The 11890-nt window shown below is 46.9% G+C and overlaps 2 protein-coding genes across 2 annotated transcripts; both read left to right on the forward strand.

Annotated features, from left to right (window-relative positions):
* The first annotated feature begins 1243 nt into the window (after window positions 1-1243).
* Window positions 1244-5307, forward strand: LOC109732030 (asparagine--tRNA ligase, cytoplasmic 1). Its single transcript, XM_020291220.4, has 6 exons — window positions 1244-1845; window positions 2773-3366; window positions 3484-3731; window positions 3817-3946; window positions 4264-4322; window positions 4917-5307. The coding sequence occupies exons 1-6, from the start codon at window positions 1360-1362 to the stop codon at window positions 5098-5100; spliced, it is 1701 nt and encodes a 566-aa protein (XP_020146809.1). The 5' UTR covers window positions 1244-1359; the 3' UTR covers window positions 5101-5307.
* Window positions 5308-5412: 105 nt separating this feature from the next.
* LOC109732031 (glutathione S-transferase 4) lies at window positions 5413-6677 on the forward strand. Its single transcript, XM_020291221.4, has 2 exons — window positions 5413-5965; window positions 6040-6677. The coding sequence occupies exons 1-2, from the start codon at window positions 5764-5766 to the stop codon at window positions 6504-6506; spliced, it is 669 nt and encodes a 222-aa protein (XP_020146810.1). The 5' UTR covers window positions 5413-5763; the 3' UTR covers window positions 6507-6677.
* Window positions 6678-11890: the final 5213 nt, after the last annotated feature.

The following is an 11890-nucleotide window of genomic DNA, read 5'->3' on the forward strand; positions in this document are numbered from 1 at the left end:
TCGGTGATTGCGGCCAATCCCATACACCATTTCATGATCGAAGATGCTCCTCTGTGGGTGTTCGAAGAAATTGACCAATGGATGTGTGGTTTCTTCTGAGCCGGCAAAAACAGGGCTAATGAAGGTCAATGCTTGGTTGCTTGGATATGGTTTGTAAGCCAGCTTGGCTTGGCGGTCTGGGGGCGCGAGATCTACGGCTCCAAGGTTTGGCACTGAGAGTACGTTGGGAGTGGTTACGGCGGACAGACTCAGAGAGGCCGTGGCAAGGATTGCCGATGGCAGTGGATCGGGAAGCCCGTGCGGTTTTTGATAGCCTTGCTCACATAGAAGTTGGGAGAGGAAATAAGGTATTGTTCTGGAGGGATAGATGGATACATGGCTTCTCGGTCAAAGACATAGCGCCATACATACACGCCAAGTGGACACGGGGACTACAAACAAAAGGACGGTTCAGGAAGGATTGGACAATGGCAGGTGGTTGCTGGATTTATCTGGTGAGCTAAACTTTAGGGGCCATTTGCAACTCTTGCACCTTAATATGGCTATAAGTATGGTCATTCGTGACCCTTCGAGCGAGGATTCTTTCTCGTGGCCGGCGGATCCGTCCGGTAACTACACAACTCGCTCTACTTATCACCGACTGTGCCTCGGAACGGAGAGGGTGCCATATGCCTCATGCATTTGGAGAAGTTGGGCTCTTCTTAAGTGTAAGATCTTTGCTTAGTTGGCGGTGCAACATCGAATTTGGACGTCGGATAAGAGAGCGAGGCATGGTCTGCAGGATCTACCTTCGGCATGCTACACCTGCCTTCAAGAGGAGGACAATGCGGAACACATCTTGGTGTAGTGCGTGTATGCTAGGGAAGTGTGGCACAACATCTTTGCTGCTTTGGGTTTGCAGGGCAACATCCCAGAGGTTTAGAATCACTTGTTGGATTGGTGGCTGGAGCGTCGACGAAACCTCAGTAGTGGATGGAAGCGTGGATTTGACACTCTCGTCATCGTGACAATTTGGGCCCTCTGAAAGCAACACAACGCGAGAGTTTTTCACGGGACTAACCAACAATTGCAGGCGCCTGACTTGGCTATTGCCATCTTGGCGGAATTGAAGGAGTGGAGGGCGGCATGACTGGGTGGAGGAGGTTTTAGTTCGTTTTGTGAGAGCCATTGGTACATTCTCGGAAGAAAAAAAAATGCTAATCCGACGGCTGTGGAGCCCCTCGTCCTCCTCTTCCCTCACCGCAGCCTATCCACCGGGCCACCACCAAGTAGGCAGTCCAGACGCGCGCACCACCCAAAAACCCTAATCCCCTCGCAGCCGCCACAGCCCCCGGAGCCCGCCCGCCCGAACCCGCCGCCATGGCCGACGACGCGGCATCGGCCCCGCCGACGGCGCAGCTGGCCGCCGCCTCCATCTCCTCGCCGCCCTCCTCGGACCTCGAGCCACCGACCTCCCGCACCCGCATCCGCGCCATCCTGGACGCCGGCGACGCCATGGCCGGGGAGCGCGTGGTCGTCGGCGGCTGGGTCAAGACCGGCCGCCAGCAGGGCAAGGGCGAGTTCGCCTTCCTCGAGGTCAACGACGGGTCCTGCCAGGGGAACCTCCAGGTCATGGTCGAAAAGGACGTGCATCCGCTCGCAAGCCTCACCCACACGGGCACCTCCGTGCTCGTCGAGGGCGTGCTCAAGAAGCCCCCCGCGGAAGCCAAGCAGCGTATCGAGTTGAAGGTGGAGCGGGTCATCGAGCTCGGGGAGGTGGACGCCGCCGCCTACCCGCTGCCCAAGACCAAGATCACGCTCGAGACACTCAGGGACTTTGTCCACCTCCGCGCACGCACCAACACGGTATAGATCGTAGTTTTTGTTCTTGTTCTCATGCATTGAATTGGATTTTGGACGATGTCGTGAGAATGTCGAGTGATTCATATGAAACCAGAACTTTCCGTGTACGGCTGTATCCGCTGATGTAGTGTTTGCTCATTTCTACTCACCCTTGCTGATTATTGAGACAGTCCAAATACAGAAATTAAGTGTTTTGGCCTTTTTTATAGTTCGATGAGTTGACTCTTAGAATCTGCAGTTTCTTGATAGTAATGCCAGTATCCATTTATTCCTGTGAGGCTTACCCCTTTGGAATTACCGAATGATAGGCTGTCTTTTTGTATCTTCTTTTGTACTGGTAATCTTGCTTCATTTGTGCCACCTAATCAAAATGAGTAGTTTCAGTCTTACCTCTCAGCATTCATTTTGCAATTCCCCAGTGAGAATTTTAGTTAGTTAAAGCTATGGAGTTTGCAGCATACTAGGGTGTCATAGGCTTGGTTGCTTGATGTATTATGAACTTAAAGGCTGTAGGTTCATGATATAGTTTTCTGTTATGTTTTTTTTACTCTGTTAATGGGAGGCATTAGTTAATTCAGGCCGCTAATGAATGGATGCTGGATTTTCTTGGCTGTGATATGTTACTATAGATGGAGGAGTTATGTCTTGATTTACTATTTCTGAAGTATCCACCACATATGCAATCGGACTATTTCACCGTGGGGGTTCTATACTTTGTTTTGTTCTTACATGGTGAAATATAGTTGATGAAAAGCTGGCTAGCATTTTGATGAATTTGCTAAGGATATTGGTGTACAGTATACCAAGGCTAGATTCCGCAGTAATGGGAAAGAAATATGTTACCTTCTTGCAATTCATTATTTCACGCTGATTCCCCTCTGCTTTGGTTCGTAAGAATTAGCTTAACACTTGCTCTCTAATCTTCTGCAGATAGGCGCAGTTGCTCGGATAAGGCACCAGCTTGCCTATGCAACCCACAGTTTTTTCGATGAAAATGGATTTTTGTATATTCACACCCCCATAATAACCACCAGCGACTGTGAGGGTGCAGGTGAGATGTTCCAAGTCACTGCCTTATTCAGCCAGGCTGAAAAGGTGGAGAAGGAGCTTAAGGAGAACCCTGCACCATCAGAAGCTGACGTTGAGGCTGCTAAGCTTGTTGTTAAAGAGAAAGGAGATGCAGTTGCTCAACTGAAAGCAGCAAAAGCTAGCAAGCAAGAGATAACTGCTGCTGTTTCCGTGCTTACAAAAGCTAAAGAGAATGTGTTAAGGGTGGAAGAGAGGTCTAAGTTGAAACCTGGACTTCCACTCAAGGGTGATGGGAAAATTGCGTTTGAGAATGACTTCTTCAAGCGTCAAGCTTTTCTGACCGTTTCAGGCCAACTTCAGGTCGAAACTTATGCTTGTGCTCTCAGTAATGTGTATACCTTTGGACCGACATTCCGGGCAGAGAACTCACATACATCAAGACATTTGGCAGAGTTTTGGATGGTTGAACCAGAAATTGCATTTGCAAACTTGCAGGTGAGCCCATCTTAACTACATTCAGATTATTTCTGGCCTGGCTTACCTATCTAGATTATTCCGTGAAATTATTTTGGTGAATGGTATTAATGTTGGCCTTAATGAACCGTGCTACAGGATGATATGAACTGTGCTGAAAGGTATGTACAGTACCTGTGCAAATGGTTACTCAAGCATTGCCGAGAAGACATGGAATTCATGGTTAAACATGTGGACAAGACCGCAATTGAGCGTCTGGAGCTTGTTTCCTCTACTCCGTTTGAACGCATTTCATATACAAAGGCTGTGGAGATCTTAGAAGGTGTAGATAAGAAGTTTGAGAACAAGGTTGAATGGGGAATTGATTTAGCGTCTGAGCATGAGAGGTATGGAGATTGGAATTTCTACTGCTATTTTGGTATCAGTTATTTACCCTTGTTTAAATTTGTAATTCTTTCTTTTGGTATGAAGGTATTTGACTGAGGTGATATTTAGGAGGCCAGTTATTGTGTATAACTACCCAAAAGGAATAAAGGCATTTTACATGAGGCTCAATGATGACCAGAAGACAGTAGCTGCAATGGATGTTCTTGTTCCCAAGGTACACAATCTGTTAAATCATGATATCAAATGATTTTATACTTTTGCAAAGGCAATAGTCTTGCAATGATGATTATTCCACAGTTCAATTTTTGTATCTGCTTTTATATTCTTTGTTAAGTATGACAGTGGGAATTGTGCCCGGTAGGTTCAGTACTGTGTCTTGCAATGATGATTATTCCACAGTTCAATTTTTGTATCTGCTTTCATATTCTTTGTTAAGTATGACAGTGGGAATTGTGCCCGGTAGGTTCAGTACTGATTCATGCCTTAAATCTATAGTTGTGATAACTTACTTTTTGAGTACTATTTTCCTAGGTTGGTGAATTAATCGGTGGAAGCCAAAGGGAGGAGCGTCTTGATATTCTTAAGCAAAGGTAGCATCACCTAAATTTGACTGTGGACTATTTTGTGTCTCAGTGACTTTTACATGTTATTTTATTCTTGTTGCTACTTGAATGATTCAAAGTCGAGTGAAGATCTGCTTTTTTCTTGTACAAGTAGATTTTTTTGTACTGATCACCCTGTTGTTAGAGAGTTGTGGACTTTCTACCTGAGTTGTTTGTTTTTGCTTATGGCATATATTATCTTAGTTTTGTTTAACACCAGGATGTCTGTTGGTTAGTGTCTGATACTGTTGAACACTGTTGTGGATTGACGCACTCAACATGATGATGATAGTAGTTGCGTCATCCCAACGTGCAGTATGGTTTTGGTTCACTAAACACTAGCAATCTGAGATCATTTTACATTATTTTATGATATGGGCATCCTTTTATTTTGGTAATCTTCCCGTTAGCCTTTTTTTGGGTACAAATCGATGTTAATGAATACATTTTGTACTGTAAAAACTTGCATTCTCATGTTCTTGGCTGATGTTGTAACTGTGAAGAGCTCTAGATAAAGAATACAAACTTATGGATTATTTCTTTATGACCTGTGAGCTGACTGCGTAACATCTTGTTCTGTAGGATACTGGACGCAGATCTTCCTCTGGAGCCGTATGAGTGGTACCTGGACCTCCGACGCTTTGGCTCAGTGAAGCACAGCGGGTTCGGCCTGGGGTTCGAGAGGATGATCCTTTTCGCCACCGGCCTGGAGAACATCAGAGATGTCATCCCGTTCCCACGATACCCCGGGAGGGCCGATCTTTGAAGGGTTGCAGATTTCTGCCTTGAAATATAAGAACGTCAATTACACTTTCGTTAGCGTTTTTGGAATAGTGTTGGCCGCCCGGTTAGATTGATATATATACGCATGCTGATATCATTTGATATGCCTCGTGTCTTGGCTTGTTGTGATTCTAAAAAGAAGTATCAGGCTTGTTTTATGATTAGAATATTGAAGTATTATTGGTCCTTAGCATCTTCTTTTTTGTAAATTTAATTTTGATGCCCTGTTTGGATCTTATGCCGCAAACTTCGAACTGTTTTGAAGATGCCTTAGTTACATGGAGGAAGATGTTAAATCGGTCTCACCTTCGCCCACAATAGCCCAAAGTTCATGCCCCAGTTTCTTTCTTAAAGTCATTAAGAAAACATGTTCCAAATGTTTACTGGAAAAATGATGAAAAAGTTGCTCGGCGACGAACTGCCCATGCGACATCTCACCCACCGGGCTTACAAAAAACATCATAGTACGACGATGGGGATCCGGACTGCATCGTCGATCAGATGAGGACGCAAGCAGTGACGCCTCGGCCTGCCTATTTAACCAACTCCGCTATGTGTATGAGCGCAATCAAGCTAGCAGAGCGCAACACGCGTCCATCTCCAAGAAGCGGAAGCTAGTGGAGCAGAGCAAACCAAGCAAGGTTGGATGGCGCCGGCGGTGAAGGTGTACGGGTGGGCCGTGTCGCCGTTCGTGGCGCGCCCACTGCTGTGCCTGGAGGAGGCCGGCGTCGAGTACGAGCTCGTGTCCATGAGCCGCGCGGCCGGCGACCACCGCCAGCCGGACTTCCTCGCCCGGAACCCCTTCGGCCAGGTCCCCGTCCTCGAGGACGGCGACCTCACCCTCTTCGGTACACCTACTTCCATTATCCTCTCTTCTCTGGAGCAGGAACGAGTTCTTGACAATCTGAAATCCCACACGCAGAGTCGCGCGCGATCGCGAGGCACGTGCTCCGGAAGCACAAGCCGGAGCTGCTGGGCTGCGGCTCGCCGGAGGCGGAGGCGATGGTGGACGTGTGGCTGGAGGTGGAGGCCCACCAGTACAACCCCGCGGCCAGCGCCATCGTGGTGCAGTGCATCATCTTGCCGCTACTGGGCGGCGCGCGGGACCAGGCGGTGGTGGACGAGAACGTAGCCAAGCTCAAGAAGGTGCTGGAGGTGTACGAGGCACGGCTGTCGGCGTCCAGGTACCTCGCCGGGGACGACATCAGCCTCGCCGACCTCAGCCACTTCCCCTTCACGCGCTACTTCATGGAGACGGAGTACGCGCCGCTGGTGGCGGAGCTCCCCCACGTGAACGCGTGGTGGGAGGGGCTCAAGGCCAGGCCGGCCGCGAGGAAGGTGACGGAGCTCATGCCGCCGGACCTTGGGCTTGGAAAGAAAGCAGAGTAGTGATGACTGCCGCCAACGTTCACCAGGATCGAGCAAGTCACTGTCGAGTCTCCGGTTTTGCGTTGTACGGCACCGGGGCACCGGCCTATATCTTCTGTACCAGTGACTCGTGTTTTGATGTTTTAGTCTCACGCTTGAATAAAATGCAAGATATACCCATCGGTTCTAAAAGAATTGTTAATTTTAAGTCAAGCTTCATTTAATTTGATCAGTTTTTATATTAAAATATATCAACATCTAACTTGCTCATTACGAAATATATATTCATATTATATGGGTTTTATAGCAAGGACAATCCCTTAGGTGTGAAAATGTTAAATTACCAGCTTTGCATGGCTTCCTTGGGGGAATAAGCCGTCAGCTTTGGAAGTTGTTGGAGAGCTACTCGGAAATTCGCGAAGCCTTGATAGCCTAGACACCTTCCACAAGAATGACCAGAACGCTTGACTCAAACTCCAAATGATGTGAGATTTCTTGCGTTGGAAAGTAAGGGGGTGTTTGGTTCCAGGAACTTTTTTGTGTTGGGACTAAAAAAACCCTAAAAGTCCCTAGCAAACCAAACAGGGAGGGCTTTTTTGGGACTTTTTGCTAAAAGTCCTTAGAAGCACCTCCTTAAGAGTCTTTTTTTAAAAAGTCCTAGGGACTAGAAAAAGTCCTAAGACTAGAGAACCAAACACCACCTAAATTTGATGTAGTTTCTGGCGGTATGCCCATATGGCAACACAAATACTTCATCGAATGCATAAGTTTAGCTTTCACCTTTGCAAACTTCTCCAAATGTTTATGAATGTCACATGATGTTTTGTTCGACTCAACAAATCCTTTCAACTAATATTTCCACGTAGTATAAACTTGTAGGCAACCATGATCATGTTCATATCATCATCCCTTTCTTGGAGAAAATTCGTCCCCAACTTCCTTTGGTCTACAAGATAATATCGCGAGGACAAAACAAAATAACAAGACAAAGGGAAAGATGAATAATCATGTGAAACATTCAATTTTATTGGATCTTATATAGTCTCTTCAAGATTGAAAAGAATATATTCCTGGATGCCCAACAATTTTCTCTAATCTTATCACGCCATTGCTTAAATATGAAGGAAATATGCCCTAGAGGCAATAATAAAGTTGTTATTTTATATTTCCTTATTCATGATAAATGTTTACTATTCATGCTAGAATTGTATTGATCGGAAACCTAAATACATGTGTGAATACATAGACAAACATTGTGTCCATAGTGAGCCTCTACTAGACTAGCTTGTTGATCAAAGATGGTTAAGGTTTCCTAACCATGGACATGAGTTGTCATTTGATAATGGGATCACATCATTAGGAGAATGATGTGATGGACAAGATCCATCCGTTAGCTTAGCATATTGATCGTTCAGTTTTATTGCTACTGCTTTCATGTATGTCAAATGCATATTTCTTTAACTATGAGATCATGCAACTCCCGAATAGCGGAGGAATACCTTGTGTGCTATCAAACGTCACAACGTAACTGGGTGATTATAAAGATGCTCTACAGGTATCTCCGAAGGTGTTTTGTTGGGTTGGCATGAATCGAGATTAGGATTTGTCACTCCGAGTATCGGAGAGGTATCTCTGGGCCCTCTCGGTAATGCACATCATAATAAGCCTTGCAAGCAAATGACTAATGAGTTAGTCACGGGATGATGTATTACGGAACGGGTAAAGAGACTTGCCGGTAATGAGATTGAACTAGGTATAGAGATACCAACGATCGAATCTCGGGCAAGTAACATAACGACGGACAAAGGGAATTGTGTATGTTGTCATAACGGTTCGACCTATAAAGATCTTCGTAGAATATGTAGGAGCCAATATGACCATCCAGGTTCCGCTGTTAGTTATTGACCAGAGAGGTGTCTCGGTCATGTCTACATAGTTCTCGAACCCGTAGGGTCCGCACGCTTAACGTTCGATGACGATATTGTACTATATGAGTTATGTGATTTGGTGACCGAATGTTGTTCGGAGTCCCGGATGAGATCAACGGACATGACGAGGAGTCTCGAAATGGTCGAGAGGTAAAGATTGAAATATAGGACGATAGTATTCGGACACCGGAAATGTTCCGGAGTGTATTGGGTAATTATCAGAGTACCCCCGGGGGGGGGGGGGGGGGGTTACCGGAACCCCCGGGGGGAAGATATGGGCCATAAGAGGGGAACACACCAGCCCAAAAGGGGTGGCGCGCCCCCTCTTAGGCAGGAGGCCGAATAGGAGAAGGAAAAAGGGGGGGGGGTTTGGCCCCCCTTCCTTTCTCTCTTCCCCCTTCCCTTTCTTCTCTGGTGGAAAAAGGAAAGGGGGGCGCCACTTGGGGAAACCCCAAGTAGAATTCAGATCCTACTTGGGGCGCCCCCTGGCTGCCTCTCCTCCCCTCCTACCTATATATATGTGTGGAGGGGGGCGCCTAGAACACACAACATCAATTGTTAGTCGTGTGCGGCGCCCCCCTCCACAGTTTACACCCCCGGTCATATTGTCGCGGTGCTTAGGCGAAGCCCTGCGAGGATTACTTCACCATCACCGTCACCACGCCGTCGTGCTGACGGAACTCATCTACAACCTCGACACCTTGCTAGATCAAGAAGGCGAGGGACGTCACCGAGCTGAACGTGTGCAGAACTCGGAGGTGCCGTACGTACGGTACTCGGTCGGTGGAGCGCGAAGAAAGTTCGACTACATCAACCGCGTTGTGAAATGCTTCCGCATACGGTCTACGAGGGTACGTAGATACACTCTCCCCCCTCGTTGCTATGCATCTCCTAGATAGATCTTGCGTGAGAGCCAGGTCTATGCGTAGATGATATGCACGAGTAGAACACAAAGAGTTGTGGACGGTGATAGTCATACTGCTTACCACCAATGTTTTATTTTGATTTGGCGGTATTGTTGGATGAAGCGGCCCGGACCAACCTTACATGACCACGTTCATGAGACCGGTTCCACCGACAGACATGCAACTAGTTTTGCATAAAGGTGGCTGGAAGGTGTCTGTTTCTCCTACTTTAGTTGAATCTAATTTGACTGCGGCCGGTCCTTGAAGAAGGTTAAAATAACAAACTTGACGAAACACCGTTGTGGTTTTGATGCGTAGGTAAGAACGGTTCTTGCTAGAAGCCCGTAGCAGCCACGTAAAACTTGCAACAACAAAGTAGAGGACGTCTAACTTGTTTTTGCAGGGCATGTTGTGATGTGATATGGTTAATACATGATGTGAAATACGTTATTGTTGGGGAACGCAGTAATTTCAAAAAAATTCCTACGATCACGCAAGATCTATCTAGGTGATGCATAGCAACGAGAGGGGAGAGTGTTCCACGTACCCTCGTAGACCGAAAGCGGAAGCCTTATGACAACACGGTTGATGTAGTCGTACGTCTTCACGATCCGACCGATGCTAGCACCGAAGGTACGGCACCTCCGCGATCTGCACACGTTCAGCTCGGTGGTGTCCCACGAACTCTAGATCCAGCTGAGGTCGAGGGAGAGTTTCGTCAGCACGACAGCGTGATGACGGTGTTGTTGAAGTTACCGACGCAGGGCTTCGCCTAAGCACTACAACGATATGACCGAGGTGGAAATCTGTGGAGGGGGCACCGCACACGACTAAACAATCAACTTGTGTGTCTATGGGGTGCCCCCTCCCCCGTATATAAAGGAGTGGAGGAGGGGAGGGTCGGCCCTCTCTATGGCGCGCCCAAGGGGGAGTCCTACTCCCAGTGGGAGTAGGATTCCCCCCCTTCCCTAGTTGGAGTAGGAGAAGAAGGAAGAGGGAGAGGGAGAGAAGGAAAGGGGGGGCCCTTCCCAATTCGGATTGGGCTTGGGGGGGGGGAGCCCCCACCTTGGCCGCCTCCTCCTCTCTCCCACTAAGGCCCAATAAGGCTCATTGACCCCCGGGGGTTCCGGTAACCTCCCGGTACTCCGGAAAATGCCCGAACTCATCCGGAACCATTCCAGTGTCCAAACATATCCTTCCAATATATCGAACTTTATGTCTCGACCATTTCGAGACTCCTCGTCATATCCGTGATCACATCCGGGACTCTGAACAACCTTCAGTAAATCAAAACACATAAACTCGTAATATCGATCGTCATCGAACGTTAAACGTGCGGACCCTACGGGTTCGAGAACTATGTAGACATGACCGAGATTCATCTCCGGTCAACCAATAGCGGAACCTGGATGCTCATATTGGCTCCTACATATTCTACGAAGATCTTTATCGGTCAAACCGCATAACAGCATACGTTGTTCCCTTTGTCATCGGTATGTTACTTGCCCGAGATTTGATCGTCGGTATCTCAATACCTAGTTCAATCTCGTTACCGGCAAGTCTCTTTACTCGTTCCGTAATGCATCATCCCGTAACTAACTCATTAGTCGCATTGCTTGCAAGGCTTATAGTGATGTGCATTACCGAGAGGGCCCAGAGATACCTCTCCGACAATTGGAGTGACAAATCCCAATCTCGATCTATGCCAACTCAACTAACACCACCGGAGACACCTGTAGAGCATCTTTATAATCACCCAGTTACGTTGTGATGTTTGATAGCACACTAAGTGTTCCTCTGGTATTCGGGAGTTGCATAATCTCATAGTCATAGGAACATGTATAAGTTATGAAGAAAGCAATAGCAATAAACTAAACGATCATAGTGCTAAGCTAACAGATGGGTCAAGTCAATCACATCATTATCTAATGATGTGATCCCGTTAATCAAATGACAACTCTTGTCCATGGCTAGGAAATTTAACCATCTTTGATCAACGAGCTAGTCAAGTAGAGGCATACTAGTGACACTTTGTTTGTCTATGTATTCACACATGTACTAAGTTTCCGGTTAATACAATTCTAGCATGAATAATAAACATTTATGATGATATAAGGAAATATAAATAACAACTTTATTATTGCCTCTAGGGCATATTTCCTTCAGTCTCCCACTTGCACTAGAGTCAATAATCTAGATTACACAGTAATGATTCTAACACCCATGGAGTCTTGGTGCTAATCATGTTTTGCTCGTGAGAGAGGCTTAGTCAACGGGTCTGCAACATTCAGATCCGTATGTATTTTGCAAATCTCTATGTCTCCCTCCTTGACTTGATCGCGGATGGAATTGAAGCGTCTCTTGATGTGCTTGGTTCTCTTGTGAAATCTGGATTCCTTTGCCAAGGCAATTGCACCAGTATTGTCACAAAAGATTTTCATTGGACCCGATGCACTAGGTATGACACCTAGATCGGATATGAACTCCTTCATCCAGACACCTTCATTTGCTGCTTCCAAAGCAGCTATGTACTCCGCTTCACACGTAGATCCCGCCACAACGCTCTACTTGA

This window comes from Aegilops tauschii, chromosome 1 (assembly GCF_002575655.3).
Source record: "Aegilops tauschii subsp. strangulata cultivar AL8/78 chromosome 1, Aet v6.0, whole genome shotgun sequence".
Taxonomy (NCBI): domain Eukaryota; kingdom Viridiplantae; phylum Streptophyta; class Magnoliopsida; order Poales; family Poaceae; genus Aegilops; species Aegilops tauschii.